General features: G+C 42.8%; 2 protein-coding genes across 18 annotated transcripts in view; one reads left to right on the top strand and one right to left on the bottom strand.

The window, feature by feature from the left end:
- The window catches only part of PIGL (phosphatidylinositol glycan anchor biosynthesis class L), a 77,354-nt gene extending 59,509 nt beyond the window's left edge, over window positions 1–17,845 (bottom strand). For all 3 annotated transcript variants that reach the window (XM_040630087.1, XM_008686010.2, XM_008686009.2), the window contains exons 1-2: window positions 16,861–17,845; window positions 4,008–4,107 (exon numbers count right to left, since the gene is read on the bottom strand). In XM_040630087.1, the coding sequence (XP_040486021.1) occupies window positions 4,008–4,107; window positions 16,861–17,095 (335 nt within the window). In that variant the 5' untranslated portion in view covers window positions 17,096–17,845. The remainder of the gene's footprint in view (window positions 1–4,007; window positions 4,108–16,860) is intronic.
- Window positions 17,846–18,182: 337 nt separating this feature from the next.
- The window catches only part of NCOR1 (nuclear receptor corepressor 1), a 155,308-nt gene continuing 154,373 nt past the window's right edge, over window positions 18,183–19,117 (top strand). For 13 of the 15 annotated variants that reach the window (XM_040630088.1, XM_040630100.1, XM_040630094.1 and 10 more), the window contains exon 1: window positions 18,184–18,397. The gene's annotated coding sequence lies outside the window, so the exon portion shown is untranslated. Of the gene's footprint in view, window positions 18,398–19,117 lie in introns of all 15 variants that reach the window. The other 2 variants (XM_040630098.1, XM_040630099.1) reach the window with 1 other exon arrangement.

Here is a 19,117-nt window from a genome sequence, read left to right on the forward strand (position 1 = left end):
AACCTAAGCCTAACAATCCATTGGATTTTTCTCACCGAAGTGGTCTTAATCAACTTAGAGCCATTTATAGTGTCTTCTCTTCCCCAGGCTCTGCTGTGGATCTTCCTGAGGTTTTAGGCATTTTCCAGGTACTACCCACAGAACCTAGTCTGTCTTTTTAGCCTGTTTTCCTTTGTTTACCTCTGCTTAACCTACCTTTTGTTCCTTGGTTTGGCTTGGACACTTGAAATACATCTCCTAGCTCGGCATCCTAAGCAGTCCAATACCTAGGACCCAGCCTAGGCCAATCCCCTAGACCTTCACTAACCTAACCAAACAAAAACACAGGCTGAGGGGGTACAAAGCATACAGGCTTTGTAAGATGGTGAGACAAAACGAGCATTTTTCCTACTTACAGCCTCTACTTCTGCACTTCTTTCCCTGTCCTTAACTGTGTATCTAGAATCTGGATAACCGAAACCACATAGCAGACAAGTGAGCTACATCTTTCTTATAGATTTCCCTTGTATGTCCCGGAATTAAGGCCAACTGTTAAGTAAAGTTACCAGTTCATGTTAGAAATTGGTTAGTGTTTACGTGCTTAAAGGTAAACTATCCAAATGGGACTCATTTCCTGGACAAACAGGATCTGAAAATTATGGTATAAGTAGATACGGGTTATAGTAACGATATAACTTCTCTAGTACTCCTGGCCTGTAAAAACAGCAGGGGAAATTTTGTTTTGTAGGAACGAGTTGAAAACATTAGCAAAATTACTACTTTGGCCTTTTATATAGTTTCAGGGTGATTGTTTTATTTCTTCTTTGCCTATACTTAAAGGAACTTGTATCTTCATCATGTTATAAGTTGTATTATCTCCTTCTTGCACATTACCCAATAACAGAAAAGGAAAACCTTAAAAGAAGGAAGCAAGCACAGTCTAATTTATAATAAATCCCGAGAGCCACGTTGCTGGTAAGGAACAGATATTTAAGCCCAAAGGGTAGTAATACTCATGAACTCTGTTGCTGTTATATAGACCTCTGATTTTTTTTTTTAAAGATTTTATATATTTATTTGACAGAGAGAGAGAGCAAAAGCAGGGGGATGGGGAGAGGGAGAAGTAGGCTCCCCACTGAGCAGGGAGCCTGATGTGGGGCTTGATCCCAGAACCCTGGGATCATGACCTGAGCCAAAGGTAGACGCTTCACTGACTGAGCCACCCAGGTGCCCCTGATTTTTTTTTTAAATTGAAGATGAAGGTCAGTAATTATATATGCCAGAAAATAATCAGAGTTTAAGGCACATGTATGGTACTCGAAACTTTTTCTATTATAAAAATTTACAAAGAAGTTAAAAGAGTAGTATAATCAACACTCACGTATCTTTCATCAAGATTCAAATTGTTAATATTTTACTATTTTGGCTTAATCTATATAGGTATGCATTTTTTTTTTTATTTTAAAGATATTTTATTTATTTATTTATTTATTTATTTATTTATTTATTTATTTGACAGAGAGAGACAGCCAGCAAGAGAGGAAACACAAGCAGGGGGAGTGGGAGAGAAAGAAGCAGGCTCCCAGGGGAGAAGCGTGATGTGGGGCTTGATCCCAGAATGCTGGGATCACGCCCTGAGCCGAAGGCAGATGCTTAGCGACTGTGCCACCCAGGTGCCCCTGCATTTTTTTTTTCTGAATCATTTTAGAGTAAATTGCAGACATCATGATCAGTCATATTATATTTAGCCTTGGTTTTCAATATCTGCTTTCAAGTATTTTTTTTTTTTTAAAGATTTTATTTATTTATTTGACAAAGAGAGACAGCCAGCGAGAGAAGGAACACAAGCAGGGGGAGGGGGAGAGGAAGAAGCAGGCTCCCAGCGGAAGAGCCTTACGTGGGGCTCGATCCCAGAACGCCGGGATCACGCCCTGAGCCGAAGGCAGACGCTTAACGCCTGCGCCACCCAGGCGCCCCTCAAGTATTTTTTCATTCACGTTTTATAAAATCCTTAAACAAGATTTAAAAAAAGAATAATTACATTATGTTGTTAGAAAGCAAGATTTATGGTGTAAGAAAAAAGAAGATTCGATGTAAAAATCAAAGATATTAAACAAAACTCCTGAAATATTAACTCTACATTGTAAGAATTAGTATTTCTGATTTCATTTTCCTTAAAAAAAAAAACAAACCCAAAACATATTTACTAGCTCTGTCCACTATGAAGGTCAAGTAACAACAGGAAATAATAATACTGTAGCAATAAACACTCCTAGTAACTCTGGTTATGGTCTCTAAACACCACACCCTACCAAGAGAAACCAAAGCTCCCTGGAGGGACGGCTGATGCCAGCACTGGTGCAGGAAAGCATACAAGAAGGTGCTGGAAAATCTCGTTGTCCCTGACAGCAAGCAAATCCTACAAAACTAAAAAGACCATGCCAAAAGGACATAGGAGCTAACATTAAGAGGCTCAAGAACCAAAGACGAGACAACTGGAGAATCAAAGAACACGCCTGAAACGGAAACCCTGAATACATAAAAACACATAGGTACCCGATGAAATTAAAAAGTGCCCTCCTCTCCCATCTAAGCCACAATGGATTACCACTGGAGGTATGCAGGGCATTGACTCCTTATTCTGAAAATGGCAATTAAAGAATTAAGCATTTAGGGGCGCCTGGGTGGCTCAGTTGGTTAAGCATCTGCCTTTGGCTCAGGTCACGATCCCAGGGGCCTGGGACTGAGCCCTCAGTCCAGCTCCCTACTCAGTGGGGAGTTTGCTTCTCTCTCTGCCCCTCTCCCTGCTCCTGCTCCCTCTCCCTCTCTCTCTCAAATACATAAATAAAATAAAATAAGAATTAAGCTTTATCCTGTCTTTTCAGATCAAATTATATACTAGGGTAACTAAATAGCCCCAGCTGATAAAGTTTTGCTTTGCAGGAGAATTATAGCTAATACATTTAGAATGCAGGAGACATTTAGAAACTCAGCATTTGGCTATTTCTGGTTAACCAATGATTCAGGCAATCGTGAAAGCATTACATGAAAGGTGGGTGTGAGTCTTTAAAATGAAAGGAGTAGCCATTGCCATGTGAATTCACTGATCAATGGTAGAATCATTATAAGCGAGACAATCAGATAGCTTGCGGTCCCCTGAAATGATTCAATATGAAGTACACAGTACAGTTGATGCAGTGTTCTCTCCCCTGACAGTTCCAGCTAAGTTCTCATTTGCAGGAAATATGGATGATAGAAGAACAACTTAATACCATGAGGAGGCAGACAAATCCAGAATGCACGACATTCTACATGACAACTAAGCTTTTTCAACAATCAAAGACAAGTTGGGGAAGGAGGAAGGGACAACGGAGTGCAGAATGCCAACCAACTATCCTGTGTGGACTCCTCTAGGCCCTGATTTGAACAAACCAATTGAAAAAACACTCTGAGCTACTTGGAGAAATGTCAGTATGGACTGGGTGTTGGAGGACACCAATATTAACGAATTATTAATTAATTATTAACTTTGTTGGACGTGATAATAATGGCATTGTGACCATAGGGAAGAACGTGTATCTTCTTAAGAGATGTGTATCTAGCTCTCCAGGGGTGAAACAACCTGATGGCTGGATTTTCTTTAGTAATGCGTCGCACACACAAAAGATGTGAAGTGGGGGTAGATGAAGCAAGTATAAAAAAGGCTGGATAATTACTGGGCTTTGGTAATGGGCATATGGGGGTTCATGACACGGTTCTTTATACTTTTGTGTAATTTTCGAACTCTTGTAACAATTTTTTTTTAAAGATTAAAAGAGAAGTAGCTATCTTCGGAGACAATCTGAACAGAAGTTGAAAACACTTATTTGCATTACACTGTCATTTAAAAACAAATGTGAAACTATTTTAAGTAGACTTCTCAAATAAGATGTTCTTATCCACCCACATTAGTTTTTTTGTGTCTTTTGAGTGTACCGCTGAGTATTTTTATTGCCAACGAATTTCTACATTTTTGAAGGATAAATTACCTGTTGTCAATAATCATTATACTGGAGGGTGGAATCCCCAAAACATCACAGCTCTGCAAAAGTTCTTTCTTACGCATCTCCCCTTGATTGTAGTAATTTCCTGAAGATAACAAATAGACAGTGGTAGATTTCTTTAATAGTGGAAATCCATCAGTTTACTCGTTCTTATCTCATCTTGTTCCCTAAGGGACTTAAGCCACCTGAAAACTTGTGGTTATGATAAAACGCTGAAGGAAACACTCCTATGAGAAGACTGACAGCAGCCCAATCTTTAGAATCACCACCATTTAATCCTTCCCCATCTCTGTATCTATCTATCTGTCCTTTTGCCTGTCTGGCTGCATTTTGGTTGCATGCTACAGGCAGTATTGCACATCACCAAGACCACTGGCTCTGGAGTTAAGCAGACTTAAAATTGCCTCTTCTATAATTGCCCAGAGTAAGCCAGGTACCTGGGCACACTATTAATTTGGGCACCTTTAAATTGATAGTCCTCAAATATCTGTTGAACATTTATTTAAAGCAGAGGCTCCTACTCCTGAGTATTAGGGAAAATGTGTCCCTGGGGGATCTTGACCACATCAGTGTCCCAAAGAGCTTATATATCCCTTCTTTTCCCAACACATATATTCTATTTCCTAAGAATGGTTCTGCTAAGTACAGCTTCTCTGTATCCTTACAAATAATATACAGTGAAGTTTTAGTACCACTTAAACTGCACTTACGAGCAGTTGTCTAGCTAATGCATCCCTTAATTCGACTCTCCAGCAGATAACTGCATGTGTAATGTGCGGGAGTTACTTAACTTCATGCAGCCACGTCACATGTTCTTCACCTGTAAAGTGGAGAGGATGGCCATCTCCTCCCACGGCTTTCCTGAGGATTCCATGAGACAATGCATATCCACCCAGTTCAGTACGCAGTATGTTCTCTTTCCTTGACTTCTTTGGCTTTACCTTTCCCCTCCTCTGCTTCATTTCTTCCTGTATTACAATCCATTTTCATTGTCCTGACCAATTGGCATTCCCTCTGGGAAGCCTCCCATTTTTCCATGGCAAGAAATCATTTCCGGTACTCTGCTCAGACGTATGAACTTTTCTCCATAATTAGATTATTAATTCCTAAATGTCAGTGACCTTAAAAGTCACAGTCTCATTCAACTTTGTATCGTCCTGGAGTCCAGGACACTTCAGGCACTCATGAAGTGCTAAGCAAAGAGAGGCTTCCTTTACTGGCCTGATAACCCAGAGAAAAACTGCCACACGAGACCTTTCAACTTTGGCAGGAGTTAATCTAGTGCTAGTTGTGAACTGTTTGAACCCAGAAAGGAGGCAGTCATTACATTGTCTCCAACAAAGGGACTAACCCTAAAAAGACTCCAGATGATAGATTAGTTTTGTATTGTCCCCATCACAATATTTTAGTTACTTTTTTTTTAAGTCAGATAGAAACTATAGTCAATTTGATGATGGTTATTATATTTTAGGCTCCTCTCAAATCCATACACATACCCTCTCCTATTTCATCTTAAGCTTTCTTGATCTTCGGTGGTAAAGAGTCTAAGGAACACTAGTAGGTGATTCCTAAGTCCAGAGGCTGTGCACATCAGACTGTGATGATGATTCTGAGAAACGGCTTCGAGCGGAGGCTAATGGGTTTATGGACTTGGTTTTATGACTTTGTGTTTGAATTAAGGAACTTAAAATAGGTTAAGAAGTTGAAGTCCGAGATCATTTAAAAAATTTTCCCTAAGTTTGGTAAACATGTAGGCATTTCAACAGTCAGTGCCCGAGATCCTTCAGCAGCTCTTAATGAGACATTCTAGAACTGTGTTCAACTCGGGTAGGTGTACTCGGGATGCACAAGATTATTTGTGGGGGTGAGGAAAAGCTTTAGAACTTTTCCTCTTAATTTGTATACCTTGTCCTTTATGCGTCAGCTTTCGTGAATGTTCTATAATGTTCACATTCATTCAGTGGTCCGTGTACTAGGATGGCTATAGCAAAAACAAAACCAAAAAAAGAGCAGGGGCACCTGCCTGGCTCCGTCGGTGGAACGTGCAACTCTTGATCTCGGGGTTGTGAGTTCGAGCCCCATGCTGGGTGTAGAGATTACTTAAAAATAAAATCTAAAAGCAGAACAAAACAAAAAGCCATCACCACAAAAAATTACAAGTGTAAGTGAGGATGTGGGGAAATTGAAACCCTTGTGCATTGCTGGTGGGAACATAAAATGGTATAGCTGCTGTGGAAAACAGTTTGGTGATGCCTCAAAAATTTAAACATAGAATTAACATATAACTCAGCAATTCTACTCCTATGTATATACTCAAAAAAACTGAAAACAGGGACTCAAATAGATACTTGTGTACCTGTGTTCTTAGCAGCATTATTCACAATACCCAAAAAAAGGAAACAACCCAGGTGTCCAAATAAGCAAAATGTTCTATATACATATAATGGGGTATTATTCAGTCTTAAAAAGGAATGAAATTCTGATACATGCTACAACATGGATGAACTTTGAAAACATAATGCTAATTAAAGTAAGGCAGACATAAGGGGAGCCTGGGTGCCTCAGTTGCTTAAGTGTCTGCCTTCGGCTCAGGTCATGGTTCTGGAGTCCCAGGATTGAGTCCCACATCAGGCTCCCTGCTAGGCAGAGTCTGCTCCTCCCCTCCCCCTGCTTGTGCTCTCTCTCTCTCTCAAATAAATAAATAAAATCTTAAAAAAAAAAAAAAAGCCAGACATAAAAGGACAACTATTGCATGACTTTACTTATACGAAGTACCTAGAATACTTAAATTATTCTGGAGACGGAGTACACTAGTGGTAGCCAGAGGCTGGGGAGAGGAAGAAATGGGGAATTATTGCTTAATATGTGGAATTCTGCTGGGGTTGATGAAAAAGTTCTGGAAACAGATAGTGGTGATGGTTACACAATATTGTGAATGTACTTCATGCCACTCACTGAATATTTAAAAATGGCTAAAATGGTAAATTTCATGTTATGTATGTTTTTCTACAATAAAAAATATTAAAAAATTAGATTTGCACTGAATAAAAATCTTTCAATTATTAGCTATCACCATAAAACAGAAATTATGTCTTTTTTTTTAAGATTTACTTATTTATTTTAGAGAGAGAGAGTGCATGAGTGGGAGGGGCAGAGGGAGAGAGAGAGAATCTTAAGCAGACTCTACACTGACCGTGGGGCCTGCCACGGAGCCCAATCTCACAAACCTGAGATCTTGACCGAGATTAGGACCTGAGCTCAAACCAAGAGCCGGTGTCTTAACCAATTGTGCCACCCAGGTGCCCCAGAAACTAGGTCTTTAAAACTGGTAGAGGGGCGCCTGGCTGGCTCAGGGCGTGGAGCACGCGACTCTTGATCTCGGGGTTGTGAGTTCAAGCCCCATGTTCAGTGTGGATTACTTAAAAATAAAATCTTAAACAAAACAAAACTGGTAGAACAAGTTTTTAAAAGATCATTTAAAAAAAACCCAACAACCTGAGCATGTGTCTATGCAGTCAAGATCAAGGAACACTGCCATATGCTATTATCAACGAATATACTCATGCTTGTAAGTACTGTATTTTTAAAAAATTATTATTGAAGTAGAGCTGATACACAATGTTACTTAGTTTCAGGCACAAGAAGTACTGTATTTCCTTATTATTCCTAAAAGGAGTATTTTTTTTTTTTAAAGATTTTATTTATTTGACAGAGAGACAGCCAGCGAGAGAGGGAACACAGGCAGGGGGAGTGGAAGAGGAAGAAGCAGGCTCATAGCGGAGGAGCCTGATGTGGGGCTCGATCCCATAACGCCGGGATCACGCCCTGAGCCGAAGGCAGACGCTTAACGGCTGTGCCACCCAGGCGCCCCCTAAAAGGAGTATGTTAATAAAGATGTTTACTAAGGGGAATATTACTTTTTGTTAGTTTCCTTGATCTGTGACTTACACATAGCTTGTCATTAACAAGACCAAACATATGGGAAACTTCTTCTGAATATTTGGTCATATCTGTATCGGATGGAATGATCTATGTACTGCATGAGAATGGTGTCTAATTCACTGCAGTGAGCAGTTATAACAAGTATTTCCAATACTAAGCTCTTCAGAATGCATTGTTTTGATTATTCCCATTCTATACTTCTATCAGATGAGTTCTACTGCATTTTCCTTCTCTTTCACACTTGTGTCTTTCCTTTTCACAGTTCATGTCAATCTTTGTCACTGTGGGACTTCTCTTTGGTCTCTGACTTGATCTTCTTCCCTGATGTTTATTAGCATTTCTTTTATGGTTTCTCATAGTTTAAGCAAGTCCTTTATTTTTAGACTTAAAATTCTAACTTATTAAGTAAATAAAAGCTCTGAAAAGTGTGTAGCATTCTTTAATTGGGTAAATACTCAGCAAGACATAAACATTTTTACAGATACTTAAATACTGCTAGGTTCAGAATAGGGGTTGTGTAGAAATGGCATATAAATACTAAGCTTAATTATTAAAAAAAGAAGGTAAATATATATTTAGAAATATATAAAGTGCTCATAAACAGCTAACCTATCAGTTCACCCATCAGCATCAATGTCTATGAATAAGCATTGTTTCCAGTGAGTCCTTGGATGCCTATGTATTCTTTGGTTAGCATGATCATATGGAAATCCTATCAACCGAAACCTTAGGGAAAAACACCTATTTTATTTATATATACGTGTATTTATGTATAGAAATATAAAATTTTTATTTTTATAAATTAGGACCAGAAATATATGTAACCTTTGTGTCATGTTTTGAAGTTTCTGTAACTCCCTTAAAGAAACAGAATTCATGTTTTAATTTATTTTTTTAACTTATTTTTGTTTGATTTTTATTGAGATATAACTGATGGGTGCAGTTTCAGGTGTACATAGAATTCATAATTTTAAATATTACTAATATATTCCATTCTCAACAGGGTACAGTGAATACTTAAGATCATACTTTTTTAGAAATCCCAAATGTACTGGATCAGAAAGAAAAAAGTGAAATGAGACTAACACCTTGAGGCTGGATCGAAATATAGCTCAATGAGGAAAATGCTGAAGAATTATTCATGGTTAAAAAGCAGTATTAAAAATATCCTGATAAGTTCTGTTTTAGGAAGTAAGGTGGATCAGATGTCTGGAGGGACCTTCTTAGCACAGAATGCCTGAACAGGTGAAATGAAAGGCCAACATGTTTTAGGATGTATCGCTGAGGGGCACCTGGGTGACTCAGTCAATTAAGCGACTGCCTTTGGCTCAGGTCATGATCCCAGGGTCCTGGGATCCAGCCCCATGTCGGGCTTCCTGCTCAATAGGGCGTCTACTTCTCTCTCTCTCTGCCCCTCCCCGCCGCTTGTTCTCTCTCTTTCTCAAATAAATAAACTCTTAAAAAAAAGAGAAAAGAGTGTATGGCTGAATTAGTAGGAAAGTAAGGGCTATCTTTGGAGATCTCAAACAATAGGTAAGCACAAATCCAGACAGGTAGAGGGCACTGGAACCCAGGGAACCTACGCCTGGTGGCCTAAAGTCAGGGCAGGAGGAGATAAAGGTTGGGTGCAAATAAGGAGACCTCTACATGAAGACAGGACGTTTAAGAGGCCAAATCTACAGCAGGCGAACTAGGAGAAAACCCACTCGAAGCAGAGATGGTGGAGCTATATCTCTGTCTCAGGTTCCAGAGGGAAGGAAAATGAGGAAAACGTCATCCCCTACGAACTGTGAAGCACACGCTTGTTTTCACTTGGTGAGGCACACTGTGTTTTCCAAAAATAGCTACAGCAGTATTTCTAGTCCCACATGCACTTAGAGAACCTTGCTGTCCCTATCAACAGGTGGAGTCTATTTCTCTCCTTGAATCTGGATGGGACTTGGGATCTGCCCTGACAAGCAGAATGCGGTGAAAGTGACACTGCCTGATTCCCAAGGCTAGACCATAAAAGGTCATGTGGCTACCTATCCCTTCGTGCAGGCTTGCTCTCAGAATTCTTGCCCAGGAACCTGGCCACCAGCTTAAGAAGCCCAAATTACAGGGACTTACCATATGTGGATGTTCTGGTCAGCTCTAGCTGATTCAGGTGATTCTAGTCCCCAGCCTTTGGGGCTGCCAGCTGAGGTACTAAGCATTGTGGCGTGGAGACTACTGTGCTGTTTGAAGCCATGAGACATAAGGAATCGTTATTGCCTTAAGCCACTAAGTTTTGAGATAATTTGTCACACAGCATTAGACAGTTAATGCACTTGGGTTTGGGCCCTGAGCTTACGCTAGCTCTACAGTCTGAAAAATCTCAATCTAAAATTCTGGTTTGGAGGGGCGCCTGGGTGGCTCCAGTCATTAAGCGTCCGCCTTCGGCTCAGGTCATGATCCCAGGGGCCTGGAATCGAGCCCCGCGTCGGGCTCCCCGCTTGGTGGGAAACCTGCTTCTCCCTCTCCCACTCCCCCTGCTTGTGTTCCCTCTCTCGTTGTGTCTCTCTGTCATATAAATAAAATCTTTAAAAAAATAAAATAAAATAAAAAATTCTGGTTTGGCGTGATCTAAGGTGGGCAGTACCCTTTGCTGACTGGCTGAAGCAGATATAAATCATCAAAATATTATAAGTATGGTTCCAAGAAACATGTGCTTATGATTAAAAAAAAAAAAAAGACCCGCAAAATACACTTGGAAAGAAGTCACTCAGAAGGAGTTACTGAAAGAGCAGAATCAGACACAAAGACTCCAAAAACTAGAATTATTAGAAGCAGATATATATATTTAAAGAAATAAAAGAGAGGATCAAACTATGAAAATGTAACAAGACTATTCTATTTGCAAAGAGAACCTCTGGATATGAGAAACAGATTAAAGGACAACATTACTAATCATCTCAATATATATGTAAGACTGTTATAAAACATTTTATAGACATTAAAGCAGGCCAGTGTAAACCAGCAGATTGTAAAATCATAGATGGGAAGACTATATTGAAAATATGTCAACTTTCAAAAAAAGAAAAAGAAAATACATCAACTTCCCTTATATTGATCAACAGTCAGTGAAATTCCAATGAAAATGCCAGAAAAGTTTTTCCTTGAACACAACCAACCTTATTCTAAAATGTATTTGGGAGAAAAAAGGGTCAAAAACAGCAAACACACCCTGAAGAACCACAGATCAGAGGGCGTATCATACCAGATAACAGTGTATAAAAGCTACAGTAATTACGGGGTGCTTGGCTGGGGCGCCTGGCTCAGTCGGTTAAGTGTCTAACTTTGGCTCGGGTTGTGATCTCAGGGTCCTGGGATCCAGCCCTGCGTTGGGCTCCCCGCTTAGTGGGGAGTCTTCTTCTCCCTCTCCCTCTGTCCTTCCCTCCACTTGTGCTCCCTCTCTCTCTAATATTTTTTTAGATTTAGATTTAGAATCCCCTGAATTTTTAAAAAAATTTATTTGAGAGAGAGAGCATGGAAGGGAGGGGCTGAGGAAGGGGAAAAGAGAGTCTTAAGCAGACTTCATGCTGAGCCAATGGCAGAGCCCCCAAGGCGGGGCTTGATCTCATGACCCTGAGATAATGACCTGAACCTAAGTCAAGAGTCAGACCCTTAACCGACTGGGCCACCCAGGCCACCCCAATAAAATCTTTTTTTTTTTTTTTTTAAACGGAGTGCTTGGCTGGCTCAGTCTGTGGAATGTGTGACTCTTGATCTCAGGGTTATGAGTTTGAGCCTCACGCTGGATGTAGAGATTACTTAAAACAATAAAATCTTTTTCGTTTTAAGATTTATTTATTTATTTGAGAGAGAGAGAAAAAGAGAGAGAGAACACAAGCAGGGGGTGCAGCAGAGGCAGGGGAGAAGCAGGCTCAGCAGTGAGCCCAACATGGGGCTCGATCCTAGGACTCTGAGATCAGGACCTGAGCTGATGGCAGATGCTTAACCGACTGAGCCATCCAGGCACCCCGAAAATAAAATCTTACAAAGACCAAACCAAACCAAACCAAACCAAAAACTACAGTAATTAAGATAGCATGATATTGGCACAGGGATGTCAAAGTGACAAAGAGAACAGTATAAGATACAGGGAAATCTCATGTATGAGAAGTGGAGTACAGTCTGAGGGGAAAGGAGGGGCTGAACTGGTTTTCCCCAACTTCAATTTTTCCCTCTAAACCATTCTCCACATTGCCACCAGAATGAGCTTTCTAAAACACAGACCTCGTTGTGTCAATTCTCCACCAAAGATAATCAGTAACAGCCTACTGTAGCTACCATAGCAGCTTTCTCCCATGTGTAAATTAATAGGTATTTCGGTGGTTACATAAACTGGAGAAATGTTGGATGAAACAAAGGTAAACAGGCTATTTTATAAGACTTCTCAAAGATGTTGATTTTTTTTTTAAAAGATTTTATTTATTTATTTGACAGAGATAGAGACAGCCAGCGAGAGAGGGAACACAAGCAGGGGGAGTGGGAGAGGAAGCAGCAGGCTCATAGCGGAGGAGCCTGATGTGGGGCTCGATCCCATAACGCCGGGATCACGCCCTGAGCCAAAGGCAGACGCTTAACCGCTGTGCCACCCAGGCGCCCCAAAGATGTTGATATTCTAATGAGGGCTGTGAACCTCTAAGTGCGGGACAGCACATCTGGTTAATATCTCCAAAATTTAATTTAATGGCAGTTTGATGAACTAGTGGGTCTTGGAACATATACTGGGAATCAAAATAGTTATTTCTTCAATTGATACAGCGTACTAGACAATGCGAGAGGCAGACTGGGTGTAATGGTTTAGAACAGGGTCCAGGGGGTGCCTGGGTGGCTCAGTCGTTAAGTGTCTGCCTTTGGCTCAGGGCGTGATCCTGGAGTTCTGGGATCGAGCCCCACATCGGGCTCTTCTGCTGGGAGCCTGCTTCTTTCTCTCCCACTCCCCCTGCTTGTGTTCCCTCTCTCATTGGCTATCTCTCTCTCTCTGTCAAATGAATAAATAAAATCTTAAAAAAAAAAAAAAAAAAAGAACAGGGTCCGGGAGTCTCTATATTCTAGCTGGTCACTTTAGTCAAGTTATTTAACCTCCTTGTGATTCAGTTTCCATATTTGTAAAACAGGAATAACAAATGACACACACACAATGTTTTATATATTTAATAATGACTATCATGGGATTGCTGAAAGTATTAAATGAGGAACTAATAACAAAATAGTACATTTCTTTCCCTGCCCCTTAAAACTGGCAATGTAGTTAGAATGAATGCTCATTTAAGTCCAAGACTTACTGATGCTTGTACTACTGCCTAGAACAGTGTGGCCCATTTCCTATACACCTAGTCCTATTTTTAAAGACCAGCTCGGAAGAAAACCTCTTTGGAGAAGTTTCCTTTATCTAAAACCTTGAGATGAGAATTCATGCTTTTCTCCACTTGTGTCCATAGTATCTTCTCTATCAATGCTATTACAGCTTTCACCGTATCGTATCACAAATTACTAGCTTCCTGCTTTTCATGTTAAAGTAAATTAGGAGTGTGGGTCATGTTTAATCTGCACCTTTTGAATGAATTGGGGATTTTAAAAGTAATTAGAAAAATAAAAGAAATTTAAAAATCACAAGAGGGGCGCCTGGGTGGCTTGGTTGGTTAAGCCATCAACTCTTGATTTCGGCTCAGGTCATGATCTCAGGGTCTTGAGGTGGAGCCCCGCCATGGGCTCCGTGCTGGGCGTGGTGCCTGCTTAAGAATCTCTCTCTCCCTCTCAGTGCACCCCCCACCCCCATGCTCTCTCTAATAAATAAATCAATCTTTCTAAAACAGTTACAAGAGAACAATTTAAATGGCAAGTTCAGTTCAGAGGAAACACTTGCAAGACAAAGATACTGTATATTTAATATGTACCAAGGGGATGCCTTATATTTTTTCATTTGAAAATATTTTGGTTTCTGGAAGTTCCAACCTGCTAAAAAATAAGGAGAAATTTACTGAAGAAGCCATTGCACTTATAATACTTGGTAAATAAAATCCAGGTTTCTCTCCAAGAACTTGAAACAAATTTGTTACTATTTGCCTCCCGTGGTTGTACTATAAAACATAAAAGCAAACAATGAGGCCATTACCTCTACCTATTTACAATTAACATCCGTAACAGCACAAACTGAGAAGAAAAAGCTCGTAGACCCATATTCTCAATAAATATGAAAAACGGGTTTAACCTCACTGGCAACAAAAGATTTTGAGGGGAAAAAGTATTATGTCAAGAAGTAACACATAAAATACAAGTCCATGCTAGAAAGGGTGCTATTATTAAGGCAGATACTCTCATTACCTGTTAGTGAGAATATAAATTGGTATGTTTTGGGGAATTAGATTTGCATACGAAGCTTTAAAAACAGCCACATTTAGAAATCAGTCCTAATGAAATACGATGAAATACATAAAAATGCTGTTACCTGTGTTAGTGCTAAACTGGCAAAACCCCCCTAAAGATACATACAATAAAGGGATGACTAAATTAGGGTTTATCTCAATGAAACCATTTAAAAGGCTATTATCCTGAAACCAATGTTACACTACACGTTAATTAACTAGAATTTAAATAAAAACTTGAAACAAAGGCTATTATTATCTAGTTCTTATTGACATGGGTAAATGCTTACATTATGTTTCACAAGGACATCTTGCAAATGAGTCTAGCTTGTTTCACTGTTTTATTCCTAGGGTATATAGAGTAAGGACTAGCATATAATTTTTTTAATTACAAAGTTATTTTTTTAATTAAAACTATGCTTTTTAGAGCAGTTTTAGGTTCACACCAAAATTGAGAGGAACGAATGGAGATTTCATATATACCCCTCGTCCCTACACAGGCACAGTCTTTCTCATGATCAACATCCCCCATGCAAGTGGTACATGTTCCAATGGATGAACCTACATTGACACATCATAATCACCCAAAGTCCATAGTTTACATTAGGCCTCGCTCTTGGTGGTGTACGGTTTGCGGGTTTGGACAATTGTACGATGACATGTGTCCCTTGTTATTATACCATACAGTATTTTCACTGCAGAAGAATCCTCTGTGTTCCTCCAACTCATCCTTCTTTCCCCCCAACCCCCCCGGCAGCCACTGATCTTTTTTACTGTCCTTATAGTTCTGCCTTTTCCAGAATGTCATATGGTTGGAATCATACAGTATTTGGCCTTTTCAGATGGGCTTCTTCCACTTAGTGATATGCATTTAAGGTTCCTCCATGTTTTTCATGGCTCGATAGTTCATTTCTGTTTAGCGTTGAATAATATTCTAACATCTGGATGTAGTTTTAGTTGCTTTCAAGGTTTGGCAATTTTGAGTAAAGCTGCTATAAACACCTGTGGATAGGTTTTTTCGTGGACATGTTTTCAACTCCTTTCGGTAAATAACAGGGAGGGTGATTGCTGGACGGTTTGGTAAGAGCATGTTTAGTTTTTTTTTTAAAGATTTTTTAAAAAAAATTTATTTGACACAGAGATAGCCAGTGAGAGAGAGAGACAAGCAGGGGGAGTGGGAGAGGAAGAAGCAGGCTCCCAGCAGAGGAGCCTGATGTGGGGCTCGATCCCAGAACGCCAGGATCACGCCCTGAGCCAAAGGCAGACGCTTAACGACTGAGCCACCCAGGTGCCCCTGAGCATGTTTAGTTTTTTATAAGAAACTAATAGTCTCCCAAAGTGGCTGAAGCATTTTGCATTCCCGTCATCAATGAGTTAAGAGTTCCTGTTCCTTCACACCCTCACCAGCATTTGGTGTTGTCAATGCTATGGATTTTGGCCATTCTAATAGTGTGCAGTGCACATAATTTTTCTTTAAAAAATGGCTTGTTTATTAATTTTTACATATAATTTCTTTTTTTATTTATTTAAATTCAATTAATTAACATATGCACATAAATTTTTAATAAATATTTGGTAGGGTCACCTGGGTGGCTCAGTCCTTAAGAATCTGCCTTCCACTGGGGTCATGATCTTGGCGTCCTGGGATCGAGCCTCTTGTAGGGCTCTCCACTCAGCAGGGAGTCTGCTTCTCCCTCTCCCTCTGCCTCTCCCCACTGGTAGTGCTCTCTCTCAAATAAATAAAATCTTTAAAAAAAATAATAAAAAACAAATATTTGGTAAATGAATGAAAACTAATGTTCAGTGAAAAATGTAAAATTGTATAAAATGGGATTTCTGTATAAAATGGGATTTCTGTACAAAATCAGTGTAGAAAAAGAACTCTAATGACACACAACCAAGTGGGAAAAGAGGTCATGGGCATTTGTTAAAAACAGCTTTATTGAGGTATAATTTTACATACCCACTGTCTATGTACAGTTCAATGTCATTTATACAGTTGTGCAAATACCACCATAGTCCAGTATCATGGTCACTTTTGTTTTCCCAGTCCATCTTTTCTGTATGGTTAAGGAGGACTTACTCTTTGAGAGGCCTCTTCACTCAAAGTTGGTGGAACTGAACTCTAAAATTACCTATAAAATTACTTCCTAGTCTCATGATCCGAATCTCTCTTCAATTTGACATATGTATCTTTCTAGCACAAAATGGATTTTAAAAGCAGCAGGAAGGTCCTGTGCTACCTTTCGCAGTAAAATGTTAAGGGCTTGAGCAGGTACGATACAGCCTAGATTGTCTGGACGTCCCCAACCAACCTGGGAAGTTGGCCGATGCAGTCCACAGGCTGGGGCCACCATCCTCCGAGAAGTGCCCAGAGAAGGGACTTTCGTTGTATTCACTTAGCTCCCTAAACTTAGCTTCCCTTCGGGAAGAAGCCGACTGAGATCAGCACCAGAATACCCTTCACAGCCCCAGCTCCCAGCGCCCCGCCTATAGCCTCCTACCTGCAGAGAAGCAGAGCAACGACAGCCGGTGCCTCAGGCGGGCCAAGCCCAGCACAGTGGGAGCAAAGAACATGGCTTCATCGTCGGGGTGCGCGATCACTAGGAGGGTCCTGCTTCCACCTCCCGGGACGCCAGCCGGCTCCTGACTCTTCATTCTTTCCCAGGAGTCCCAAACCCAGAGGAACCCCCAGGCTAGGACCGCAGCTCCCAAACATAGAAACCCCACGGCTTCCATCCTCTCCAGGCGGCACTGCGCCTGCGCAGGAGGAAGGCTGCCGCACACCCAGCCTCCGGCGGGAAAACTGCGCTCGCGGAAATTGCGTTCCGAGTTTAAGTCCGTTTTGCCGACCAGAGGCTTAAAACGCTGGGTTCCTGTTGTGGTTTTACAAGGACACCCCCCAACCGTTCTTTATCTAGTTCTACTTTCTGCAGCATCTACGACGTCTTTTTGCCTTCTCGATTTCGAGACGACTCCCTTGCCGTCCAGCTTTCTAGCCTTGTCCTTATAGTGCCATGGGTTTAAAAAGAAGCGTTTGAAAATACCCGCCCTCCCTATCTTGAATTCCCTCCTCTCCATTCACCATTTTGTAAATCATTTGTTAAAACCTGAGACTTTCTCGTAATTATTTGGCTCGCCCCTTTATCCGGATGAACCGACTTTGTTTATCCTTCATTTTGGCATGTGGAGTGGTGGCTCCTCTGAAGGAAAAGCACGCGGTTACGAGGAACCGTCCAGTGATTTCTCTAGAAGAGTAAGGCTGAGAGAGCGCACTTCGTAGTCGCGAGAGCCACGGGCTCCTCCGACGGGTGACTCTAGATTAAGGAAAGACATCACGGACAAATCAGCATCACCTGACATGTCAGTGAAGTCCCGCTGCGAATTACAGCCGCAGCCCTGGAAACTATCTTGGGTAGGTCGACGTGCAGCCCTCCGGCTCCCAGCACTGGGGACCTGACTTCCCTCCCCGCAGCCCGGGCCCGAGGAGGCGGCGGCCATGGTGCCGCCGCGCCGCGGAGGGGTCTCAGGCCCTTCCCTTTCCCACGCCCCGGGGAAGGCCCCAAGCGCGCGGGAGCCGGCCGGCTCGCGGCGGCCGCCCCGGCCCGAGTGCGCGATGGCAGCGCGCTGTGTCCGGCCGGGCACAGCGCGGCCCCGGCCCCGTCTCCGCTCGAGGGGACCGCCGCCGCCAGGCCGAGGGGAGAGCCGAGGGGACCAGGCGCGGGGCGACCCAGGAAGCTCGGCCGAGGTAGGAGCCGCGTTCGGCCAGCGGAGGGAGTCGATCTCCCAGCCCTCCGGAAGGAGGAGGAGCCGGCGCCGGAGCCGTCTTAGCGGCGGCCGCCGGACCCGGGGGGGAGGGAGAGGGGTTGAGTCAAGATGGCGGCCAAGGTGGCGAAGCAGCAGCGGCGGCGGCGGCGGCGGCTGGAGTGAGCTCCCAGCTCGCCGCGCCGAGCGAGGTCCCGGGGTAGGGACGCGCGCCGGGGCCGCGTCCTGCTCCTCAGGCCCGGGGGCGCGCCGGCTACCACGCTCCGCCAGCTTCTGGTGAGTAGGCCCCGGCGCCCGCAGCCCCGGCCTCCGGGCCCCCCGCTCGCTCCGGGGCTTCCGAGGGCTCCCAGGGCGCCGGCCGCGGGAGCGGCTTCTCCGCCCGGCGAGGGGCGTCGCGGGCCCGGTAGGTCGGGTCCCGCCGCAGACGCCCAGCCTCTTCCCCTCGGCCGCCCGGGGCGAGTCGGGCGCGGCGGGGAGCTGGGGCTGGGCGAGTGGAAGAGGCTTATGGAGTTTGGAGGAAGAATGGGCTGCGGCCGGACTGGTGCCCTGTGGGGAGGGGGCGTGCGGAGTCCTGCGGGCCGACCGAGGGAGCCCGGGAGGGCCGGGTGAGCCCAGGTGGGGCCGGCGCAGGTGGCGGGCCTGGGCGCACTCTGAGGCGGAGTTGGTGGCCGTCTTGGGAGTGTGGAAGGGCTTAGGGAGGGTGACAGCGATGGACAAGTGAGTGAAGAGCAAACTAGTTCACCTTCTGAGCAAACCACTTCGGGGTGTAATGGCGAAGGGTGGGTAGTGGTGGAGATGGCAAAGATCGGAACCCTCTACCTTCTGCCTTTTATTATTGGTGTTTGGGTGAAGTCAGTGAATTCTCATAGAGGAAGAGGGATTTGGGAAACTGTAATTGAGAAACCGGTCTTAATGGAGAGCAGACTGAATTCTTCGATTGGACTGGATTAGGTGTAGTCGTTATTGGAGGTGGACGTGGGACTAAGTGGTATTTGT

Source organism: Ursus maritimus, unplaced genomic scaffold, assembly GCF_017311325.1.
Source record: "Ursus maritimus isolate PB19 unplaced genomic scaffold, ASM1731132v1 scaffold_14, whole genome shotgun sequence".
NCBI classification, from domain to species: Eukaryota; Metazoa; Chordata; class Mammalia; order Carnivora; family Ursidae; genus Ursus; species Ursus maritimus.